The sequence below is a fragment of the Myiozetetes cayanensis genome, unplaced genomic scaffold, assembly GCF_022539395.1.
Source record: "Myiozetetes cayanensis isolate MyiCay16 unplaced genomic scaffold, myiCay2020 scf6-25, whole genome shotgun sequence".
Classification (NCBI taxonomy): domain Eukaryota; kingdom Metazoa; phylum Chordata; class Aves; order Passeriformes; family Tyrannidae; genus Myiozetetes; species Myiozetetes cayanensis.
Window position 1 is genome coordinate 34813886 of NW_026087853.1, and position 26017 is coordinate 34839902.

The 26017-nt window shown below is 39.1% G+C and overlaps 1 protein-coding gene across 3 annotated transcripts in view; it reads left to right on the plus strand.

Annotated features, from left to right (window-relative positions):
* The first annotated feature begins 919 nt into the window (after positions 1-919).
* RBM25 (RNA binding motif protein 25) overlaps positions 920-26017 on the plus strand; it is a 33777-nt gene continuing 8679 nt past the window's right edge. The window contains exons 1-12 of one of the 3 annotated variants that reach the window (XM_050335593.1): positions 920-1036; positions 7934-8054; positions 11732-11781; positions 13186-13356; positions 13654-13711; positions 14892-15052; positions 17582-17764; positions 19937-19990; positions 20245-20328; positions 23858-24135; positions 25083-25305; positions 25604-25693. In XM_050335593.1, the coding sequence (XP_050191550.1) occupies positions 7949-8054; positions 11732-11781; positions 13186-13356; positions 13654-13711; positions 14892-15052; positions 17582-17764; positions 19937-19990; positions 20245-20328; positions 23858-24135; positions 25083-25305; positions 25604-25693 (1458 nt within the window). In that variant the 5' untranslated portion in view covers positions 920-1036; positions 7934-7948. Of the gene's footprint in view, positions 1037-1457; positions 1478-7933; positions 8055-11731; positions 11782-13185; positions 13357-13653; positions 13712-14891; positions 15053-17581; positions 17765-19936; positions 19991-20244; positions 20329-23857; positions 24136-25082; positions 25306-25603; positions 25694-26017 lie in introns of those variants that run through there. The other 2 variants (XM_050335594.1, XM_050335595.1) reach the window with 2 other exon arrangements.

The window sequence follows — 26017 nt, forward strand, 5'->3', positions numbered from 1 at the left end:
TTCACCCTGGAGAAGAGAGGGGTCCAGGGAAAAGTTACTGCAGCCTTCCAGTACCTAAAGAGTGCAAAAAAGATGGGGACTCGCTTTTTAGCAAAAACAGCTTTTTAAGCAACAGGACAATGGTTTTAAGGGAGGGTACCTTTAGACTAGCTACAAGGAAGATGATTTTCACAATGATAGTGAGGCAGAGATGGTTGCCCAGAGAGGTGGTGGATAGCCCATCCCTGGAAACATTCAAGGTCAGATTGGGATGGGGCTCTGAGCAACGTGATCTAGTTGAAAATGTCCCTGCTCATTGCAGGGGGGTTGGACTAAATGACCTTTATGGTCCTTTTCAACCCAAGCTATTCTGTGGTTCCGTATCTTTACATCTACTGGCTGCAAGACTTCTTTTCGTTGTAGCTTTTTAGGCCCTTAAAATTTGCGGAACATGGCTAAAATACGTGTTCTCTCCTTATTAACAGCCTGCTAAAAGCAAAAGGAGTATTTACCACGCGGCTGTGCCTGTGGTGCAGCCCGTCACGACCGGGTCGTAGCTCGGCCTGGCCCGAGAGCTTGGCCGAGTGGTCCATGAGGACTGCCAGGAAGGCGTGGAGCCGGTGACACCCACAGCCGGCGGCTTTCCGGCGGCTTTCCCGAGGCTTTCCAGGGCCTCCAGCCGCCCCAGCCCCGAGCGGGGCCGCCTGACCTCAACATGGCGGACTCGGGGCCGGATCACGGCCCCGCTCCGCCTGCCCGCACCAAAGATGGCGGCGGTCCGCCCGCCCTTCCCCTCCCCGCTGCCCCTCTATCCCTCGCCGCTCTATGGTCGGCCGCGTTACAGCCCAGCCGCGCGGGAGGGCGCTCTGGCACCGCCGCCTCTGTGGTGGCGCGGCGCGGTGCATGCCGGGCCGGTGGCGGAAGGGGCGGGTCACATGACGGCGCGCGGCGCGGCGGCAGCGGCTGAGCGCGGTGTGTTCGCGGCCTAGCGGGGCCTCGGCCGGCCCAGCGCCCCCCGCCACCCCCCGATCCCGCCGATCCCGCTGCGCAGCGAAGGGTGAGACCCGCCGGGGTGCGGGGGCACGGGGGGGGCCCGGGGGGTACGCGGCGGTGGCGCCTCGGCCGCCTGCTGGGCGGAGGGCGGCCGGGGCCGCTGGGCCGCGGCGGGCGCTCGCTGGGGAGGCGGCTCGGGCCTGGTCGGGGCGTGGGACGGGCGAGCGGCCTCGGGGCGGTGCCTGCGGGGCCCGCTCCTTCCTCTGCCGCCGGGACGCGTGCGAGTTCCTTCCGCCGGCCCAGAGCCGGCCCAGGCGGGCGGGGCGGGAGCGGCCCCGCGGGGGCTGGGGCGGGAGCCCATCGTACAGCCGAGATCGGGCCCTGCGCCGAGCTTCGCCGGCACCCCACGCCGTTCATACCCCGGCCAGGCCGCCTTGGGCTGTGGGTGGGATTTTTACTGTTCCACGCAGGGGAAACGGCTCACACGACGGAACGATTTTCGACGGTATCGCGACAGAGAAGTTATTGTCCTTAGTGAGGACGCGGGGTGGGGGGGTTGTGTGATGTTCTTAAAACACGTGTTAGCAGCTCGTGCATAAAGGAATCAAGAGTGATTCAACCATGTCAGTAATAGTTGTATGTGCACACTGCATGTTTTTCTCATGATATGTTTTTCCACTGTAGAAAAAGACCTTTGTCTGCCTGAAGGAAAGGAGGGTTTTGTTTAAACACAAGGAACGTCCTGAACACAAATAACTTTTTTTTTTTTTTCAATTGTAATTCTTAAACGGGTTTACAGGAAGTAAAATCTCAAAAGTTGGATAGTTCTCAGTCCATTCCAGTTAAAATGCAGGCACACGGGTTTTTGTAACTTTTTTGTGTGGCAGGAAATCATTGGTTCAGGTATTGCATCAGCATTTATGGAGGTGGTCCAGAGCAAATTAAGAGGAAGAACAGGAGTGTTTCTTACTTTCCCAGTAAAGGAGAGGCATTGTACAGAGTGTTTCTCATTTTTCTACTCTGCCTCTGAGTGCCCATTCACATAAACGTTGTAATGCCACAGCCAGGTTTATGTTTTGGGGAAGAGTTAATAACCAAGTTAGAATGGAGAATCATTTATTTGATGGGGGCTTTATATGGGTGCAGAGGCACAGAACTAGGACCTAAATCAAATATCTTAAAGTACTGATGGCATACTTAATGGATCCCTAGGTAAAGGGTTTTTGGACCGAGCTTTTGGTTTAGGTAAACGTGTTGCTTCTTGTGTTGCTTCATAACAGTTTGGGATGCACTATCCCGTGGCAGGTTTTGAATACTTTCTAGATCACCTCTGAAAAACGAGCTTTAGAAAATACTAGGGTTTTCTTTCAGAAATCAATATACTTGGGAAATCTATAATATGTTTTATCTCTCCCTTTGTCTGTTGTGTTTAACATTTAACCCTTGCTTAACCTGCAGGCAATTCTGGAGAAAACTGTAGGGTCTGAGAAAGTGGTCATTTTCCCTGAGAAAACCAGTTGGCTTGAAATAGATGATTTTTCTTTTAGGGAGCTTTTTTTTTTGGTGATAAACAGTAACATGAACAGCATCTTCATTGAGTGACAAACTAGGAGACTATTTATTTTTAAATGGCTTAAATATCTGCGCATCACATAGAGACTGATGCGAAAGTCTGTTTGATAGTACTGACTTTAACAGATTGGTTTATTGCATATGGTTTTGCCAGTTGCTTCTGAAAATGCTTTTGTTGCTCAGCTGCACCTTTCATGACACAAAGCGGGTAAAATACTTGGTCATACATTAGAAGAAGTGATTATTCACTCTCTGTTGCTGTTTGGGTACTGACATTAAATTCAAACGTGAAAACATTGTACAATTCTTAATAGGAATTACTCTAATTCTTAAGAAGCATTAAGAACATTTTTATGTGTGAAAGCCTTTCTGTAGGGACATTTCAATGAAACATATGGACATACCAGTGAAATGTCTTGGTGTAACAGCTCTTTAACTCTACGGTGTTACTAAATAGGGTAATGTTACACAGTTACTGTAGATGTGGATTTTGGCAGGCATTCTTGGAATAATCTAAATTTTAATAGCTTAATCAAAGCTGGACTGGAGTTCATTAAAAAAAAAAAATTTCAGGAGAGTTTTGGGCTTATTGCTCCCTTATTTGTGGGGCCATCCTGCACAGGTGTTTTGTACAACTTCTTCTTGACTAAGTGCACAGATTTCTGGTTATGCAGAAGAATTGTTTTGTGAAAATGTTGAAGTAAAATCGGATAAAGTGAAGTCAGACTAAATCAGCCGTACTGTCACTGCTCTTATAATACTTCCTTATGTAGTCTTAAAACACATGAGGTTTGTTTATACATTAAGACTTGAGGGTTTTTACAGTTAATTTTAGCTTTGCTTAGTATAACAGCAGTAATTCTTGTAACTGTTTTACATGGGGAATTAACTGTTTTGAAAATGGTGAAGATGTTTTGCAAGTTTTTAAGTAAGAATATCCTTTGGATATTAATCCTCTGATGCTGGTAGAATTATGCTGCCCTGAGATAGAATTGTCAGTTTAAAATACATTAGTTAGCAGCAATTTATATTAAATTTACATTCTGTTTATGATATATCTCTTCACACTTTTTTTTAAAAAGTAAAGTCAATCAATAAAACAGAAGGCTTAAAGAATATTATGGTTTTTTAAAAAATTACTACGTTAACAGTGTAACCAGACTAGTACAATCTCAGTCCCCTTTTTTGGGGACTTTTGGGAGTCAGAGGTAATAAAGAAGAACAGGGCAGCAATATCTGAACGATGGTGACCCTTGTTTCATAGTAATTGTGAGTTCTGTGTGGTCTCAGTTGAGTCCAGCACTCAGGCCAGCCCTGTGCACTTGCTTTGCTGTGCGTCAGCCAGTGTGCTCCTAGTGGACAGAACTCTGTCCCAACAGGGATTGCACCAAGACAGAATTAACAAGTCCCAGTGGATTTTACCAAACCTTAGAACCACGTGGATAGCCCTGTACTCTCTTCAAGCTTCAGAAGATTGGTGCAGCTGATTCTTCTTCGTGGCGCTTGGTTCCACCAGGACTTATTAGCTCAGAATTGCAGTGTATGAAAGCAACCGAACTCCTTCTGGGCCAAAGTTGAACCTGAAATATTATAGCTGTATTTATGTAGCGCTTCTTTAGTTAGTAGCTTGGGCTGTTTCTGAGCTGGGTCTGTGTAGAGTAAGCTTACAAAAATGGCCCAAGGCTTAATAACGTTTGCACCTACTTTACTGTGTTAACTTGGATCAAGGATGTGCTCTTGAAGGAAGTCTCACAGTCGTCATCACTTGGGAAACTTTTATTTCACACTGGTTTGCACTACTTCAGTGGATGAGCTAGATTCCTTTTGGAGGAAAATATATTGCAAAATGCACTCTTACATGCAAACGGGTGAACCACCCCAAAACATGTAGTGTGGACATCACTACCTCAACTCCATTAGTTTTGTTTAACAGACTTGCTCCTGTTGCATTGGCCTGCTTGCTGCCACAGATGTAGCCTCAATTGACTGCATGCAGAGACCTGACACAAATCCATCATTGTGGGGGCTAAAGATTTCATTGTTTCAGTATTTTCAGTGACATCAGGCTAGTTGATCTCTGCTTTTCTTTCTCTGGTATTTTTGTGACCACTGTAATATTCACTCAAATTACTCTCTTGCTTAAAAAGCTACTAGTTAAAATGCAACTGTCAAGAATGCTGCTTACATTCAGTTTCACTTGAGATAATACTTCTGCAAGCAACAGAAGTTTTAAAAATATCTCAGGACTATTTAGTTCCCTACTTACACATTTGAATAAATCTGGGAAATTTGAAGTTTGTCATATAGAATACTGAGACGAGTGAATGTATCAGACACTGATCAGTGAACTGAGTACTGGCAGAGTAGTAGGACAGTCTGCAGAGAAGTTTGAGATACTGTTCTGAGGTGTCTACAAGTGTATTCTACCTAGATCCAGCTTAGCATCTTCTAACTTTTTGTGCTTAACCTTTGGTTTGTACTTGTTTAGAAATTTGATATCAGAGGCCCCTCTGACTGTTGGAAGAGTGTCTACATTTCCAGTATGTTCTGTAGCTCCTGACAGAAAACAATGTGCTCTGCACTTCCCTTCATTGTTGCATCTTCCTCTCTCATCCAGATCTCTCACTTCTCCAGTGAGCAGTTTCAATCTTGGTATCTGTTGATCTGAGGGCTTTCATAATGGAAACAGAATTAAACTGTTCTGTCTGCTGGTTTCACATTAGTAGTTACATATAGTAGTGAGAAAGAGACCAAGGCTTTCTTTAATTCTGGTATTGATCTTCAGTGTCCCAGGCGGTAGAGGTGCTAGGATCGGTCCATGCAAGAATTAAGTCAGTAATAGGGCAGCTTTCTACAGCTTTAAAAATAATTGTACAAATATAGGGGGAGGAGGGGAAAGAAGAGAGTGCTTCAAGTGAAATGGATTGTTGAAGCCCTACAGATAATTGTTTCACATCATCTAACTAGAAGATTGAAAGACTAGTTTTGTTCTCTTCTGACTACCTTGTTCCTTTTATGCAGTAAATAATAACTTTATTGGCTGCTGAATCTTTGCTTTTAAAATTTAAATTAAAAAAAACCCAAAAAACAAAAAACCAACCAGTTTCTCCTGTGTGCATATGTAACATCCATTGAATACAGTATGTTTCAGCATCTTTTAATTCAACAAATTGTTTCACCTCTTAGTCCCTAGGCTTTTTTTCATTTGCTTCTCCAAAATGGTGGCTCAGATAAAGTGCAGGGACTGCATCTACAGGCAGCCTGGAAAATTACTTCCCCAATTGTTCTTTGTTTTACAGACCACTCCTTAACGACTTGTGTAACTCTGATGGTATGACACTGTTGTAGCCTATTTAGAACTGCTTCAAACCCAGTAGCTTATTGCTGCACCATCTACCCTAAAACACCTTTGAATTTTGTCTGGCTGTCTATCAGCTTCCAATATATATAAGGACTGAGAGCCTTAAATATCTTAATTTTGTGCCTTTTTTTTTTTTTTTGGCATGTGAAAGTTTCAAATAGTGATACCAAGGCAGATAAGGGAGTTCTTTTCCTTTCCATACCATCCAAGTTTCAGATTCTAGACTAATGTCAGCTCTGATGTGCACATAGTCTGAAGAGACAATAAATAGTTTTTATAGAAATAAAATGGCATACATCTTTGCTACCTTTGCCTATGCAGTTTTAAAAATGCATATGGAGTATAAGAGAGACGGGAGGGTTTATGTTTCTTATATTACATAAAATCTTTATTGAACTGTTGGAAGAATGCTTGCATTTACTCTCTTCTTTCTTCTGCCATTTTAGATCTTTTGTCACAGAAGTGTTCATTGTTTTACCTGGTGAGGTGTTGATAAAAGCCCTTTGAGGCCAATTAATGAATGCCATCATTGGATGTAGTTGTAAGTGTGGTTTTGAATTAATTATGTGATAGGGTTATATATATGTTCTTAGATCAGAATAAATAAGTTCAGATGTTCAGAGGTGTTACCAAATACATTTGGGTTTCTTTTTTATCTTTTCCAGTCCACTAGATACATTTATCTCTCATAGTTGTTTCCAGAGTCTGGGGGAATAGAATTTTCCTACATGATTCTCTTGTAATTTTTTAGCTCTTTCCAAGTACCTACTAATATGTTAGAGTACTGATTTTACTTCTGGTATTTAGGACTGTCATTAATGCCTTGCTCTTGTACATGTGTGGAAGGCACATCTGTCTTCTGCAAAACTTGTTTCCCATTCCTTGTGTGTTCAGTGCTGCCATTGTGTTCATGCCTTTAGGAAGGCATGTTATAATCTACAGATCTGTTGTATGTCTTAGAATTTTGCTTACTGTAACTCTTTCTCAAGACAATCTGCTTAGTTTTTGACTCACAGTTGCCTTGTTGGAAAGCATTTGCAGTGAAGATGCAGGACTGTAGGTTGTAAGGCAGTCTGTACAGTCCAGTGAGAAATGCAAATATTTGTGCGGACAACTATCTGGATTCTTCTGATACTGTGTCTTTGTGATTCCTGTCCACATGATCCAGTCAGTGTGTTTGCAGTTCCTCTAGTGCTTCCTCACACACACGTGTGAATGTACGTGTATGCTCAGCGGCAATAGCAGTGACCGACTGAGGCCAGTCTTTTTTGAAGATTCTGTAAATTTGTAAGTTGGAAGCAAGAATGCGTGCCTCCTTAGTTGCATTGAGGGTGATCTTGAAGTTTTTACTACTGGGTGGTGTCTGTTTCAGGGTCAGTAACGTGCACGTAATAATAACTATCTGAATAGTGAATGATGTTGAAACGATCTTTACTCTCCATGGTAGCATGTTGACTCTTAGCTCGTGGGCTAATGTCCAAGTTGTGCTATAGAAGATTTATGGACTGGGAAGTTAAAAATAGATCACAGGACCCTCTTCCAAGCTTTTAACTCTCTCTGTGCTAGAATTTAGGGATCTCCTCAGTGTCATTGTAAATACAATTCCCATTAATACTGAGCATTGGGATGTCTCAGTTATCTCATCTTGTGCTACAGTCATGTTGTCTGTGATCATTTCAACAGCTCTACTTTCTTTATTGAAAATGTATTACAAGATTAATTTTGCTTTCAGATACTGCAAAAATAACTTTCTTTTAAAGAAACTGTACAAACTGTTAAGTGCTCTTTGTTGGTATGCAGGAATCAGATACAGTTTTGTTTTTCTCTTCATTCTGAAACACTTCTCTAGAAGTGCTGTCTACTACATTTTGTAGTTTAATGAACAACTGGGGGAAAAAAAGTTGAAAATAGTTGAATGTCCTTAATAAAGATTTAAAATAGTTATGGACACTTATCATTTGCACTGCTTTTGTAATTCATGTTTGGAAACTGACAGGTACAAGTTTCTTTTTCTGTCTTTTTTGGCAGATTGTGACTGCAAGAATGTCTTTTCCACCTCATTTGAATCGCCCTCCTATGGGAATCCCGACGCTTCCCCCTGGGATCCCACCTCCACAGTTTCCTGGCTTTCCTCCACCTGTACCTCCTGGTAAGTTATATTAGTATATGGAAGTGTTGTAGAAATAAATTTCCTTTTATTATTCTGAGTTGTTTTAAAAGTTCCTGGTTCTTAATGTATTTCAAAACTCTGATTTGTGTACATTGCAATTGAGTTTCTAGTTTGTCCACTGATCATGTCATGTGAGCGAGCTCCTTTTAGTCTACCAAAAGTTGTTTACTTTTGACCTGAAATGAGACCATAAGAAACAATACTGGACTTTGTCTTGCACCTTTATCCAAGACTGAAGCTAAGTGGTGATTTTTGTTAACGTTAGGTGTTCTAAGAGCCACTGTTTTGACAGAAGACTGTGATTTTCAATTCCTTTCACACATTGTAATAGCCTTTGGATACTCTTGGGTAAACTGAGTACATGTAATGTGAAAATACAGGAGTAACTTTCAGAGAAGGTCCAACTTGTTGCATTATTTTTCTCTGTTTTTTTATGTCTTACTTTCTTTTATTCTGCATCTTAAGTACTTTCCTCCACACATCTTGCAAACTTACTGTTCTTCATTCCTTCTGGTCTTCACAAAATTATTCCCATCTTTTTGTCTTTGTTCATCTGTAAGATCAGCCTCTTTTTTTTGTATTGAGGCTGTAATTTGTTGATCTGGAACCACTTTTTTTCTGTACATTGCCCATATGGATGATGGTGACTGGAGACAGGAGGCCACAGAGTGAGTGGGAGAAAGGAATGCATCAGATTTACCTCTTTAAAATTTGTCACAAGGGCTGCAGAAAATACCTTCTTAAGCTGTGTTGTGCAGGAGTGTTTTGTAGACAATAAAGGCATTCAAAACCGAAATGACTGAACTACGAAAAGATTCTGCACATCCATTTATCAAGCTAATCTTTACTTGCATTTATTTTTCTAAACTTTTTTCATCAGATCTATGAGCTATTATCTGTTTTCTACTAAGGCAGAGTTCTTGTTCAGATAGCATCCTACCATCAAAAATTTCAGGTTAAATTTTAAAACCGTACCTCTTATCTTTACTAGCTTCAGTTTATATATTCTAGTGTAAAACATCAGATACTTTAAAAAATAATTTTCTGACAAATATTTTAAAATGCCTGATAAATTTTCTGCTCCTGAACAATTTGCTGCTTAACATTTTTGTGACATAGATCTTTTTGTTTTCTTGACTTTTTATATAAGTAGTCTTTTGTTAGGATTAGGAATCTGAATAGTGGAGAAGCCTGGTATCAGGTGAGAGTAAAATTCTCTGCAGAGTAGAAACATGATTTTTTCACCTGTGCAGACAACATATTTTGACATATAGAGGATATGGATCTCTGTTCTTAGTGTAAGTGCATCAGTAGAGTTGAAAATGCTTCGGAGACTTTATGAAAGTCTGCTCTGAACTTATTCCATACATAAGATCACAGTTTCAGTGGCTTAGAGTATTTCACTAGGTGTTGGTCAAAACTCCATGTTTAGCCTATAATTTTTTGATAAGTTTCAGCTACAGTAGTTTGCTTTTATAAGAATGAAGTTAGGGAAGGTGTTTTGTTTTGCTTAAAAATATGGTTTTTAAAAACAGGAAGTTCTAGCATTTCCACATCTCATTGTGGAAGATTTGATACGAAGGGGATCCTCATAACTCTTTTCATCTCTGAAGATTACTGGATACCGTTAAGATGTAAAAAATTCCAGTTTGAATGTCAGAAATGGTATAATGGGTTAGACCTGCAGTCCATAAAGGCTGATACATTGTCTGGGCAGTGGGACTACAAGATAGTATTTTGGATGAGCATGTACACCTACCTGCCCTCTCAGTCTGTTCCCTCATACAACTGTAGCATTAAGGATCTTAGGATATGATCTCTCATTTGTCCTTTATCTTTTTCTGGGCCTGGTGTTCATGACCTTGCTGATACTGTCCATTTCCACTGTCACCTCTCACACCAAATTTGAGAAGTTCCTTAACTGCTGTGTAAAGTGCTGCTCTCTTATTTCTGTCTTTAAACACGTTACCTACTTAGTGTCCCTCTCCTGCCCCAGTTCTGATGTGGGAGTTAGGTGAATTGTGGTTTTGTACACCTTAGCCATGTTCCATGCCTTGCTTCCAAACCTCCACACTTGAAGGTCTCAGAGTGTACAGTGTTTCCTACTAAAGCAGCTGCTTCACCAGCTAAGTCGTGTAGTTGTTCTTCTCAGGCTGAGGCTGGGTGATGTTCTTGTGTTGCACAGACCAGGTCTGTAGACTGTTGTCAAAGGTGTAGGTGCACCAGGCTTTTGTGTAGCAGTTAAATTATGCCTGTGGTCAGTATGTTTGGTGATGATGCCCAGTGTTTCAGTGGATTTTTTTGGCTTCTACTGAGCATTGGGCTGATAGTTTCATAGAATTGTCAGTGGTAACACAAGTATCCTTTACTGAGATGTAACTTTAAAATTATTGTGATAATCATAGTTGTAATAGTTATAGGGCTGGACGACCAGAGTCTTGTCTGGGAGCAGTTGCTACAGTCTGTGAGATGCCATGGTGCATTAAAACTGAGAGCATGAGAGAGCAATACACTTTGGCTTCTCTGAGTGGCTTGGAGGGGTAAGAGGTAGTATGACTTTCATATGAAGGGACTGAGGAAGAGGATTGAGTGCTAGAGAAAATAAATTTTAAAAATAACATAAAAACAAAACAGGAGTGAGTGAGGAGAAAGCTGAAGAGGGAGGAGGCTTCTCCTGTCTGAGAAGTGCTGTTTCAGGACTACACACGAGAGAAAGCGGGGGGACAAGTCCAGGAACAGTAGGTTGCAGAAGTTTAGTTAGGTTTTTATAAATATAAAAAAAATGGAGAAGGGAAGGATCAAAAGGGAAGGATTGAGAGGGGAAAAAAGATGAAAGATTTTTGTGGAATAAAAAAAAAAGTATCTCTACAGGCTATTTCTGTGAAGGACATGAGATTACTTCATTGTTCTTGAGTCTCAGTGTCTTTACTGGCTAAGAAGTAGTTTTGATGAAATCCACTCACTTAATATATTTAACCTTCTCTAGCAGTTGGCATGGAAAGATAAACAGCCTCTCTTACAATCAAATATTGCCTCACATAATAGTACTTAGAGCTTGAACTTGGTACTGTGAAAGAGGGGTATCACATGGTTTCATCTGTTTATATATTGTTTTAAATTAAGTGTTAGAGACTGCCAGTCAAGTATTCAGCAGGTAGGGAGCTTCTCAGTTGAGACTTTTTTATGCTGCCTTTATTAAGCTATTCCATAAATAGTAGCATGAAGCTCGATGCCATTCTCTAGAGGACTTCATCCTTAAGCTATATGCAGAATCGATTGTGCTGTGTGAATTGTTTAAGTCAGGAATGGAATTATCATCTCTAGGACATCAGCTGCTTTTGGTCTCTATTTACGGAATTCCCTGCCTGGTTCTACCTTCTAGAACAATATTGTGGTTTGAATATGATCTGAAAATAGATTTGTTTGTGACAAACAAAGTTGAAATGGTAATATGAGAAAGCAAACCTGGGTGCCCATGGTATGTTAGTGTACCTAGACGTTGTTTGAGTGCTTGAGGAATTACTGGTGGTCAGTACTATGAAATTCTTATTTGACCAAAATTGCTCTCTAGTTTGAGATGTATCTGCAGTCAGTTCATTTGTATTCATTAGTAATCTCAACAAGGCAGACTAAAATTATTGTCTTCTCTTTCTCAGGGACCCCTATGATTCCTGTACCAATGGGCATTATGGCTCCTGCTCCAACTGTAAGTATGGAGAATAAAACTTGGTAGATGTGAACAGTATTTTTGTTTTGCTCTATTTCATCAGAATACTACTATGAAGGGAAATGCTTCATTTTAAATGCAGCTATAATGCAAATTTTATGCTAATTTCTGACCTAGACAAAGTTTGAAGTAATGTCTGAAGTTAACTGCAAAGGTGAAGCGATTTTTGTTCTTGCAGGAAGGTGTACTTGTCTCAAATACATTGGTTTAGGCTTTACCTTTGAATCATGTGTGTACATGCAGTACAGCTAAATCAGTGAGATTTCAGGTCTCTTGCCCTTGAGTTTGTTGCCCTAAGATAGTACCCTAGGGGATTGCCTCATCCAGTTTTATAAGACCATCATGGAGCACTGCTGAGTTGACAAAAGCATGTGCTTTGACAGGCTTACACATAAGCTTTCTTTCTCCATCTTGCAGGGAAAGGAATAGTTGCATGTAATACTCATCTATGGAAGAGCATAATGAAAGGTCTCTGTCTGTCTTAGTAATTTCTAGTTAGGAGGTTTATGATTTTGGGGTGGAAAGAAGCGCTCTTTAAAATGCAAAGGTTACTTCTTGGCTTCAAGACGAATTACCATTTCTGCAATTTTGCAAAAGTGAAATCTCCCCAAAATACAAATTGTTTTGGGATGTTTTTTGATAGCTTGTACTATCTCCTGCTGGAGGATATGTTCATGGTAACCAATCTATTTAAGACAAGAATACTGGAACAAATGAATTATTTAGTTTTGTGAATAAAGTAATTTTTATTAAGTGACACTTGAAGGGTATTTTGAGAAGAGAGACTCAGTGCATATGTACCATTAAATGCTAGGGGGAAGGAGAGAAGTACAGCAAAATGGAGCAGATGACGTGCCTATCTCTGTACAGTTATTTTACAGATGTTTGCTCTTTAACCCAAAGAGGCTTTGGGTAGTGTATTGATTAAATAAAGCAGTAGTGTTTATTCAGTGTGTGAAAGCTTGGAGACCTGTACTGTGTCCACTGAAACCTTTGAGTCAGAACTACTTTTCTATTTGCAGCTTGCTTTTTACACTGTTAGGTAAGGTAATTCAACTTCCCAGTGACTCAAATGTTGCAAATTAGTTATTTACATAAGAAATAATACCTAACATTACTGTATGCTCATCTTGAGACCTTCCAGTAGCTATTTTCAGATACACCTTTTGTTTTCTGTCTTTGCCAGAAAATGGCAATTTTTTTATGTTGTTTAAAGTGTTAAGGCCTAAACTGCTTATTGGTGTCTTACTCTGTAAGCCTAACGAAGGTTCATATGAAAATTTAATTTTCAAATAAATGTGCACGCCCAAATCTTTTGTCTTATGGATTTAAATAAAGAAACAAAGCAATCCAATGCTTTACCACCTTTTCTCCTCTTTCTAGGTATTAGTTCCTACCACAGTATCTATGGTTGGAAAGCATTTGGGAGTCAGAAAAGACCATCCTGGCTTAAAGAACAAAGAAAATGATGAAAACTGTGGTCCCACTACCACTGTTTTTGTAGGCAACATTTCTGAGAAGGCCTCAGACATGCTCATACGGCAGCTTCTAGCAGTAAGTACAGTGGACTGCTTGTAAGGCTGATGAATGAAGTAATGACCCTCAAGCAGTGTGTTGGATATGTACTAAAAGCAGAGCTATTCCCGGTCACTGGAATAGCAGTCCACTAGGCTCGAGTTGAAAGTCAGTAAGCAAAGACTACAGATTTTTTTATGCTGTAGATGTCTTTGAACATAGACCTTGTTTATTTTTGGTAGTGTTTACCCTTTTTAATTTTGTCATATTTGCAAAAAAGCTTTTGTAATGTTTTGAATATAAAATAATGTTTAATAATGTTTATCTTTAATGCAGAAATGTGGCTTGGTTTTGAGTTGGAAGAGAGTGCAAGGGGCATCTGGAAAACTTCAAGGTAACTGTTCATACTTTTCAAAATCTCTAGACAGACAGACTCTTGTTTTTATTACCTGGTGGCATTTTAAATATCTTGCACATTGCTATTCTTAATAATTTTACATTTTAAGATACTGTATATGATAGATAATGGCTAAATACTTTCTATTAGTGAACTAGTATTTTCTGGAATTGGGAGAGAGTGAAAAGAATAAAATTGAGAAACATTAAGTGGGAAAATGTTGAGGGTCTAATTTTGCTCATCTTTCTGTTCTGAGACTAAATGAGGAGGTTGTAAACCATCCCTGAGGAAGGTTTGCCACTTTCGACTTTGGAGTCTACTGTTGCAACATTGTTACCGGTCACTTCAAATAATGTGTATTGTCCTTCTCTCTTAAAGAGGTTTTCCTGATGTAAAGTTAACCTTCCCCCTTGTCAAACTGAACTGATTTATTTTTTCTTGTGGCCTTTCTCCAGTAGATATGGGAAAAAATTTTGGTTACTATTTTTTGCTGCTGATGTTTTAATATCTTCCTAGGTTGGTTTTTTTTTTTTTAATCTTTTAAGGGTGTAATTCAGTTCCTTCAGCTTTTTTTTTATATATCAAACTTAATTTATTTTGCTCTCATAAAATGCTTTTCTGATTTAAAACTTTCTGTAACTGTTGTGAGAGACCTAGTTTGAAATACCTGTCTCTCTAGGTTAAGAGTGGGCTGTTGATTGATGCCCTTGGTCTTCAGACAATTGCAAATCCACCTGAGGTGCCCTATGTACATCATGTAAAATGCATTTCTATGTCAAAGGACAATTGTCTTTGATGTACAGACACAATCACACAATAGTTTGAGTTGGAAGGGACCTTTTTAAAATTCATCTAGTCCAACCTTCCTTCAATGAGGAAGAAGATCTTCAACTACATCAGGTTGTTCAGAGCCCAATACAAACTGACCTTGGAAGTTTCCAGGGATGGGGCACCTACAATGTGTGTATTGCTTTCACTTTATTTACTACACCATTAGTTACATCAAAGATTAATGCAGTAAGTGAACTTTCTGAGTTTTTATGATGTGTACTCCTGGCTTTTAAAAGGGGAGTGCTTATGTTCCAACTTTATTGATTCAAAACACTTTTTTTACACAGAGTAAATCACCTGAAGAGCCTTAACACTTTTACTTTTTAATTTTAATCATCCATTTCAGCCTTTGGATTTTGTGAGTACAAAGAACCAGATTCCACACTACGAGCATTGAGACTACTCCATGACCTCCAGATTGGAGAGAAGAAGCTGCTAGTCAAAGTTGATGCAAAGACAAAGGCTCAGCTAGATGAATGGAAAGCAAAGAAAAAGGCATCTAATGGGGTATGTATATAAATGTGATTTGCATTCTTTTGGTAGGGTGTCGATGTAACATACTCACTGGATCAGATTTCAGGCATGTTTCTTAGTTTCTGCTCTTGTCTCTGCCCTTAATTCATTTTAGGATTTTGCCAGAATCACATTAATGAGTCTGAAGATATGTTGAAAGGCAGAGAATTGTAAGCTCTTAATTCCATAGTATTCAAACTTACCTGTAAGCTACAACTGCATCTCTAGAATTAATTCTGAAATTCGTTCTAAAGTGCTGTACCTTATGATTCCATTGCTTCATTTTTGTGTAGAAACTCTTGAAAGTGTATAAAATTTGAAAGTGGTTGTTACTGTGTCAGTCTGTAAATTGGATGTTTGAAGAGAACTGAAGTTTCTTTCCCCTTCACTGATGATCTTCTGGAACAAATCTTCAAAAAGGAAAAGAAGTAGATCATTCAGTACCATTCCTTCCAGAGCTAAGGATCTCTTAGGGAATAATTGCAGATATTTGATATTTTGAATTCTTGTGAGATACAAAGATAGTTAATTGACAAATTTGCATTAAAATTAATTGTTTCTTAGCTAAAATAATACATTTCACACCACAATGAAGTTGTTGAGCTTGGTCTATAACAGTTTTAAAGTTTTGCATGTGCCTTACAATAGCTCTTAAAACAATTTTTTTCTGTAAAATGAAAGTGAGAAGAGGCTTTTGTTTAGGAAACTACAAATACTAATCACACTATATCAGGTAAATTTTTAAAATTCCAGTTTGGAATGTTTCTTAAGTGTATGTAGAATATAGTGGAAACACAAGTATACTTTTATTTCATATTACTTAAACAGAACTAGAGGCATAATGATGACTTGAAGGACTTGATGTATCTTTGACTGCCTTCCCAGTGTGTGGGGTTGAATGCAGTGGCTTAGTAAAGCAGGGTGCAAAGTTCATGGGCTTTGAATGGAGTACCATACTAGCTGTTAGCCTGGGTAAGGGTCTGATTTGATTGCCCTTTTCATTCCATACTTCCTTGTTTCCTGTTGGCATCACCTGTGATACTGTGCTTCACAGCTGATGTTGTAAACAAGCTTAAAATATCTGTGAAGTTCTTGTAAATCTCTCATGAATTTTGTTTTCTGTGAGCCCTCCTGTGAGTTACAATCAGTTCTGGGGGATTGATTGTAATGAAGTGGAGGGTACTGTTTATGGCTTTGCTGAAGACAATGGTATGAACTCTTTCTGTTGAACTGTAGAATGAGATTAGCTCCATGTTTTTTGTTAGGTTTTTTTCGGTTTGGTTTTTTGCGCTGTTTTTTGTGGTGGTGCGGAGAAAGTCTGGAAGGGCTGAGGAGTATTGATGAAGTGTATTGTAATTGAACTGCTTGCAATATCTGCTTCATACCATCATTGGTGCGCTGGTGCCACTTGGGTCCAAAAGTTGCAACTTTTTTCTTTAATATTTTTGGTTAAGAAATCAAACATGTACACTACAACACAATTTCATGTAGACACACACCAAGCAAACCTTTATCTAATTAGCTCCTCTCCCTGATCACTTCTTCTCCCTGGACCTCTTCAATTCCACACCCTGTCACTGCCTTCTAGCTCTTTTCAGCCTGCTCCTCCTTGGCCTGGCAGCTTCTTCAGCTCCAACTGAATCCTCCCTTCCCCCTCATTCTTAGCTGCTGCTCCATCAGACCCTTCCCTTCCCCTCACTCCACCCACCACCTATCGCTTGACGGGATGCCCAGCTGGATTCTCAGGTGAGATTCCATTTTTCTAAAAGATTGAGGGGATCAAGAGGTGGGCTACCTGGCTCAGTGTGCAGATCATCGTTCTACCATTTCATGTAACCTTTTGTGAAAGGCACTTCTTTGTGTTCCTTCTCCTCTCTACAAGGTTGAAGGGGGCAAAAAGATGAGGAACTGCAAAGTACTTGATCAACAGTAATTTAGAAAAAGAGTTTGTTGTGCAAGGAATGTTTTCCCTAATGATGTTTCTTTAATATAGTTTTGCTGTTACAGGTTGCAGCTTGAAAGTTGTAGGTAGGCATTTGTATTGCATGGCCCTTAAGTAGAAGGCTTTGAGGAACTGCTGTTGAAATGACTTGGAAGTTCTGGAATATACAAGGCAAAACTTTTGATCAAGAGCTGCAACTATAGTGGTTGCCTTTCTGGGAGCGTGCCTGCGCTCACTCTTTTCCTGTCTATTGCCTTAATCACCATTTTTCTGTTCCGTTTTATTTTGTGATCCTACACTTGCTCTCTGCAGCCATTCCACGTGTAACTGTGTGGTAAATATGGTATTGCCAGCGTGAAAATGATCCGAACTGAAATAATGCAATTGACAACTATTTGTAGGTGATTTGATTTTTGTGTGGTGGTTTGTTTGGGGTTGTTTGTCTTTTTTTGGTTTAGGATTTTTGTTTTTTGTAGTAAATATTATATGGGCATAAATGTTGATGATCAAAGGTGAAGTTCTGATAAAACTGCCATTATACTCAGTGTCTTGATTCCTGTTACTTTGCCGTTTTTCCTTAGAACTCCAGACCAGAGACGACAAATGACGATGATGAAGCACTGGATGAGGAAACAAAGAGAAGAGATCAGATAATTAAAGGGGCCATTGAAGTCTTAATACGAGAATATTCCAGCGAGCTCAATGCCCCCTCCCAGGAATCTGACTCTCACCCCAGGAAGAAGAAAAAGGAAAAGAAGGAGGACGTATGTGTTTTGATTTTGGACAAAACAGATTTTTTTTCTTCAACTCACCTTTATATAATGGCCAAACCTTGTGCAAATACTTTAAACCTAAACTTCTGATGAGAAAACACATCAACAACCATTGATGTCAGCAGCAGTTTTTTGGTTTTTTTTTTTTTTGAGCTGAAAGCTAGTCAGTTATAGATACCATCCACTCAGGATGGTTTAGGCATCTAAGCACCTAGACTTCTTGGAACAACAGGTTTGAATCTGGGCAGGACTGAACCAACCTTTCATCCCTCTGAAGGTGGAAATACTGAATTTAGTACAGTTTAATCTGTATGTGCATGTAGATGTTCAGATGAGAACTTTAAAAACAACTGTAAAGAGTTTCTGCATACTGTTCATTTCCAATGAAAGATGTCAGGAATTTGGTAGTTTTTGACAAAATTCTTCTCTCTGCTTATATAATATGCATTTTGTAGTGTGCCTTGATCCAACTGGTTGCAACTGTCTACCCAAGTGTGGAAGCACTTCATTAGTTTTACATGTGTATACCTTACACACCTTGAAGGGATCCTTCAGGGATGAAAGGCACATTGTAGTCTTCCTGCCTTACAAAACCACGTCTCAATTTGGCTGCATTTTGATCAGCTGGTTTTCATATCTTGTGCAATGCAAAAAGAACCTTGTTAAGCAGGAATGAATGTTCTGGTTTAGACCTGCCTCTGTGAATGACCTTTTTATGGATTAAAACAAACTGGAGAAGGGGGAACAAGAATAAGCAAACTCAGACTTAGCTTTTCCAGAAAAGTTTCTAACCATGGGAAAATGGGCTTTCACACCTAATATGAAAGAGATTGGAAAATGGTTTGACCAAGATTTTTACACATTTAAGTCTCTGCAAAGTACCTATTCCAAGGTGATAATGCAGTTTCAAATGCTTATGGAGTTTAAGCGTGGTGCAAGAAGTAACATCTCCCTCAGGGAGCAAGTCTATCTTCCCTCAACATTGTTAGTCATGGCCAACCTGAGGTATAAAAGTGCTGAGCTGAGAATTTGTTTTTCTTTCCTCTCCCTCCCTTTGGGAGAAGATGTTTTCTTGGATGGGAATTTGCAAATGAGTAACGAGTCACTGTTTAATGCTATCAGCTGTATTTTTTTGTTACAAGCACTGTTACAATGTTTGTTGTCCTGTGGGTAAATATATATATATATATGGCCATGAATAATGCCAGGTAGTTAAACATTGTAAGGGACCATTGCAGTCATTGAAGAGCTGGATGCTGACTATGTCCCTGGGACAGAGTGATATTCTGTTAGCTCTGTGTTGTGTAGAATTTTACCAATCTGAGCTAGTCAAGTAGGCAAATAAGTTCTTTTAAAATACACAGCACTTGCTGGTTGAAATTGCATCCTATCATCCCTCCCATACTGGGAAGGAGGAAAAGAAACTTGGAAATCGCCATCTTTGGCCTGTGTGGATAGAGGTGGGAGTGAAGAGATGGTACTAGCTTGTTGCTCTCATCTGTAAAAGAGAGTGGAGAGAAAGACTTGTTGAGGGTGGGGGGGAAAGGGAAGATGGATGCAGATATATTGGGGGGCAGGGGGAGGGTGTGGAAACTTGCCAGCCTTGGGGCTGTTGTCCCCTGAAGAGCTTGGTATGAAGAAGATTGTGCTATCAATCCGCTGGTGTTAGCAGCAGAGGCTGTTAGTTCTTCTGGATAAAGGCATGACTGATGTGGGGGAGTTGAAAATGTGTGCGGGGAACTGAGAGTGAGTGGAATCTGGTTTTCAATTTCAAGCACGGGGGAACCTCGCTAATTCGCTAACTAAGTTAGCAGGTGCAATCTACCAAATTTTGCGAATTAGCGAGTAAATAAAATCAAGACATGCAACATTTATTTTGGCAAGTGTAGCTTAGCCTTGTTTATGATGCTACCATAGCGTACTAATATCCTGTAGTACACTTGTAATTCAGTGAAGTCTTACTAACATGAGACATCACTATGTGTTTTAAAGTAGTTCAGCAAAGGGAGAATTAGCGAGGTTCTTCTGTAACTTTGTTGAATCAAAAAAATGAGATCACAGCAATACAATATTGCTTTGTAGTACAAACATACAAAACATTGTTTTTCAGAGTAGTGTGCAATCTATTTTTAAAAAAAAAAATCTCCGTGGATTTTTCCGCAGATTTTCCGCAGATTTCCAGTGGCCCCACTGATACCTTATCCACTCATCACCAAGGTTCGTTTACATTGTAGGCTTTGACAATGACTATGTTTACTGCTAGTTGCCAGATTTGTGACTCTTGTCCATCTGATTTTTTTTTTTTTTTTTCACTCATTAACATCAGACTGTCAGGTTTGGTACTGCAGAAGGACTTTATTTATCTCTTGCAAGACTGGTTGAAAACTTCTAACCTGCGGCTTTTCTCTTGTTCTCCTTTTTCTGTATAGATGGCTCTTAATGCTTTTACTCCTGTCCCCCTTGTTTTTTAGGAGGATATAAATGCTATAGAAATGGAGGAAGACAAAAGAGACCTGATATCAAGAGAGATCAGTAAATTCAGAGATACACACAAGGTAGTATTCTTGTTTTTGCACTTGATACAAATTAGGCTTTTTCAAAATCCAAAAAACCACTATTATAAAATTTAGCAGTACATTGCATTATCACTTAAAATGATGTTTATATTAGGTTTAATATACATATAGTTCTTTGCAAGTCAAAAAAAGACAACTACCACGTTAAAGTGGCCCTTGACATCTTTATGCTAAGACTTTGATTGCTACTGAGTATTTTTCAGTCTTCTCACTTTAACATGAATAAAGGCAGCTTAAGTTGCTACACATACATTAAGTCAAGATATTTATAACTAAAGGCTAAACGGGGCTGCAGCGTAAGACATACACTTGAGTGTGTTTCTGTAGGTAGATTTGTAACATTATCCAAGATTTTAATGAAGAGTTGAAACTTGAATTAAATTTAAGTCTTTTATTTTAATAGTTCTAAGTTAAGAGTGGGGGAAGATAAAAACTAGGTCAGTGGTTACCAGACTTACCAAACTTTAGATGCATGGAAGAACTGTAAATTCCCATAAAGCTAATCTATTCATTGACCCCCACCATTATGATAGAGATCATATGGTGACTAATGCAAGATGAAACTCACAGCTTGGAAAGTAACATGGAATAGGATGTAAGTATGAGCTTCTGTTTTTTATTATACTTATGGATGCCCCCTCAGAAAAATATGCAAAGGGGTAACTGGCTTGGAAATGTTTGTGCACATCAAGTCCCACCTCAGGGTTCCCACTTACAGAAGTTTCCACTAATGCTAGTGCATCTGTGAATGTTTCTGCTTTGGAAAGTGATACTTGTGGATAGTAAAGTGCAACAATGCATGTAACATTCTTATTTTAATGTTTAGCTTAAAGTTGGTATTAATTTTTCCCCAACAAGATTGGAATGGTCTTTGGCCTAGAGAAGTATCAGCAAGCTCCTCTTTTGAGCACACACTTTTCTTTCAAAATATCCCCAAATCAACATTAAAGAAAAGGTGAAGTATGCCCGTGTTATTTAGCTTTACCACATGCAATCACTGGGGTTGATATCGTATTTTCACACAACTGTATCAATATAAACACAGGTGACTATATGTTATTGTATGTACACATATTCAGTTTTGCTCTTGATTGAAGTTGTTGAAGATAAAAACCTGGGGAAAAATTCTAGAAAAAAATCATCTGGAGAAGCTCGGCAGTTGAATGTGAAACTGGTCAGTGGTGAAACTTCAGTAGAATTATGTTCAGTTCCCAGCCCCAAGTTGTCACTGATACTTAGATGCAAAAAAAGTAATAATTTTTTAAAAAATTTACAAACAAAACAAATGAAAACCAAGCTTCGTTGTTTCAGAAGCTGTTGGGCATTTTACTGCCTGTAATCTGTATTATTGGGGGGCTGTTTTGGGTTTCTTAACACTAAAATCAACTGGAAGTAGTCATTGTATATATTGGATATGTTTAAAAGGGGCTGTTGAATCCTTAGCAGCTGGCTAGTGAGCACAGTGAACCTTTGCATGTTTTTGGTATGAGTTTATAAAACAGTAACGACAGACTGTCAGGGTGTCAGCATTGCAGGGGGCGTCCATTTACAGCACGGACGAGTCTGAAGAGAGCTCAAGGTAAGATTTATAATTCTTCTACCTGTTCATTTCTGTTCATTACTTCAATTTATCTGATACTGTTCCTATCCCATTACCCTTTCAGATCCTTTTATTTAGGCTTACAGAATTTGAATGAGGTCAGATTTTGATTACAAAATAGGCCAGTTGATTTTTTCAATTGGATTTTAAGAAAGTGGACTTAAAAATGGATCTTAATATATCAAAATATGTGTATTTACACTTGTGTGAATATATTTAAAAAAAAAAAAAAGAAAGAAATCCACTCTCTTGAGAAATCTCATCACAAACAAAGTTTTTGAGAGTGGCAAAACAGGAGTTCAACCAAAGATAACCTGTAAGTATCAACCACTTCAGTATGTAAACTTTTCTTTAAAAGTATATGAAATTTGAGGTAAGTTGGATTTTTAAAAGTTGACAACCTAGTTTAATATCTGGCCGTACTGAGATTTAACATTGTAAAGCTCCTGGAAAGTTCAGTCCTTAGAAATTAGTTTTCAGCTTAGTGTATATTGCAGGGTCTAAGTTTAATTTTTTTCACATCAGTTTTCTACCAATTCCTGCCATTTTTAGTCCCTTTTTCCTTTTGTGATTTCAATGTATCCAACATTGGTTTGCCTGTATTGTGCTATCAATGCAGCATAGTTTCACTGGATACATTAATCACTAGTGAATTAGCTTTATTTATGTAATCCTTTGTCGGTTCTCTGGTCCCTGTGCCTATGGCAGAAGAACACTAATCAGGTAAGATTGCTTTTTAAAGTTGTCTTAAATGCTTTGTTTAAAAGAAAAGAAAAAAACAGAAACCAGAGAAAATGCTGTTTCATTGTTCCAGTTTTTAATTTCATTTCAGTGATGGTAAACGTGGAGCCAAAGGGGATAAACCTGTTTATTCTGCTCAATATTTGTTCAAAAAGTGGTATTCTGGCATCCATCAGGTTGAAATTTGGTATATTTGGTTGTTATTTGGTATATTTGTGAACCGTGTACTTGCTCTTCCTCCCAGAAACATAGCTTATAGGCAAGGTTAATCCAGTGTTGGCGGCCCATGTCCTAGCACAGCATCTGTAAGTTAACACATAACAATTGCTTCCGAGGATGGATTTATCTATCATTCTGTTGATGTATTTTCTAATGTCTTATAGGAATTCTGGTCACAAGTACTGTTTCTAATTGGAAAAAAAAAGGGGGCAATTTTGTACAGTTTTTAGTAAAACTGTAGCAGGTAACCTTTAGTTCCTGTGTTTCAAAAGAGCTATTTCCAACCTTTTGTTAACTGTCTCCATCTTGCAGTGGTGGAAGTTAAAAATTCCATTCTGCAGAGTCCAGTTCTTACCAATAAACAGAACTTCTATTAGGGAGGGAAAAGGGGAAAGCTGTCAGTTTTCTTTACTGTTTAACCACATGCACCACATGTAAGTGGATGTATTTCTTTACCCAAGTTTTCATATAGGACGGTTTTGGTCTGCCAAGACATGTTGGGAAACAACTCACTGTCCCAGTAAGCATTCCACTGAAATATATTTTCCTAGATGGACAGAGTTAATTTTATCAGCTAGAAGCTCACTTTACTTGTACCTGTGTGGCTTAGAGGGCAAATGGAATTTGAGTCCCACGTGAATGATGACTGGTAATGCACTGTATATGTGCAGTTTAGTCAGTTTATAATCCAAGGCCAGCCCTACTCTGCTAAGGTTAGAGATTGCTGGTCCATGTAGACCTATGCTTTTGCACGAAACTTAGTCTTGTGATTGCTGCATTTTGATTTCATAGTTACGAGTTCCAAAAAATACCCACCAAACCCTATTTAATGTTTCAAAATTAGTGGCGGTTTTGGTATTTCCATTACCAGCCTTGTGTGTTGCGCCGGGAATATCCAGTTCCTATAACTGCAAAATTAACTATGAAAGTTCTCTTGTTGGTTTTTAGAAACTGGAGGAGGAAAAAGGCAAAAAGGAGAAAGAAAGACAGGAAATTGAAAAAGAACGCAGAGAAAGAGAAAGGGAGCGGGAGCGTGAACGAGAAAGGAGGGAACGTGAAAGAGAGAGGGAGCGTGAACGAGAGAAGGAGAAGGAACGGGAGCGTGAACGGGAGCGAGATAGGGATCGTGACCGAACTAAGGACCGAGACAGAGACCGCGAACGAGACAGAGATCGTGACAGAGATCGTGAAAGGAGTTCAGATCGCAAGGATCGGAGCAGATCAAGGTAAATGTACCTGGATTGCTGTTCGTTGCAGTTTTTCCTAGTGGTGTTTACTAAATGCATATAGTTCAGCAGATCAGCTGCCATTCAAAATGGTCCTTGTGGAAGATCAGAGTAACAATAGGAAATCAAAATTTTGGAAAATGTTATATTTATACAAATTGGAAGAATACTTGATTCCCTCCACAGCACAAGAGTATAAGGACTGCAATATGCAGTAAGCAACCCCCCAACCGTGACTTAAACATACTGGTTTTATTTCAAATCTCTTATTTTTCATTATTAGCTTTATTCCTACTTAAAAGTCTTATGTCTGTTGTATTTTTTAGCTTAAGTGGGTTTTACTTTTTCTTGTGTTATGCAGTGGGGATTTTTGGTTGGATTTTGGGGTGTTTTTTTGGTTGGTTGGTTGCCTTGGGGTTTTTTTGGGGGGCTTTTTGTTTGTTTTGTAGATTTTCTTAGTAAAATGATGGAGAGTACTCAGTCTCAGACTGTGACAAATCATGTCATACTCCAAGAACTGCTTTTTCCCTCTTCACCATAGAGAAAAAAACTGTTTCACTTCAAATCATCCTGTCAGTAGTGTTAAAATTGCCTGTAGGCCACGTAAACATGAAAGATTTATTAAGGATGCCCTTTATTTGTGGTGGGTTTAGCTGTTATTTATAGAGAACTACTAACACAGTAGTGATAAGAAATTGCCAAATTCTTATGCTTGGTTTCTGTAGATATCACTATTTAATGGTTAGTGCTCAAACAACTGGCTCAAACAACTGCTTTTAGTAAATGGGTTTTTGAATACGTTAGTAGTATTGATTTATGCCTATTGCTATACCCACTAATCATCTTGTAAATTGCAGAAGAAAAATAACCTGTAAGATGCTGTAAATCATTTGATTGAGTGGAGAGGAAAGCTCTGTACTTAACTTTGTGGTTTTTCCTTCCTTCAGAGAAAAAAGCAGAGACAGGGAAAGAGAACGAGAACGCGAGAGGGAAAGAGAACGAGAACGGGAGAGGGAACGAGAACGAGAGCGGGAACGGGAAAGAGAACGAGAGCGGGAAAGAGAGCGAGAAAAGGATAAGAAGAGAGACCGAGAGGAAGATGAAGAAGATGCTTACGAACGACGAAAACTAGAGAGGAAACTGCGTGAAAAAGAAGCTGCATATCAGGAGGTAAGTTGAGATTTTTAAGACTCTTAAAATAAAATAATGTTTCTGAGAGTTGCTGACAAGTCTTCTACTATAAACCACACAATTCCTTTTCCTAAAAAAGCTTTTAATCCTTTGAGTACATGAATTGGGGCAGAATATGTAAGTCACGGTCAAAATAACTTTTGACTTCTTATTCTGGTGGTTTAGAATAAAATTTTACAAATTATTTATAATGCTGTTTTAAACAACAATCCGGACTAACTCTGAAGTAGTACTACTGTTCTTGAGATTTGAGTGTGTGTATTTTCTTCTGTTGTAGCGTCTTAAAAACTGGGAAATCAGAGAACGAAAAAAAAGTCGAGAATATGAAAAGGAGGCTGAAAGGGAAGAAGAAAGAAGAAGGGAAATGGTAAGTTTCATAGTTTTACATATCATTTTCCCTGCCTTGTTCTTTGGTCTCATTTAGAATGGAATATTCTACTACTGTTTATCGATAGTAGTAGAACTCTCATTTTGTGAGAAGACTATGTATGTTTTTATACAAAAACCCCACAGTTAACTGGCTTGAAACAGAGGATGTCTGATAAGTGGGAGTACCACATAGAGTCTGGAAACGAAGCCTATTGGCTTGGTCTTGTGACGGCAGGAGTGAGAAGTGGGCAGCTGCAAAATACTGTGGTCTGATCCTTATGCACTGTTACATCTGTAATTTTTACTTGCGTCAGATTTGTGG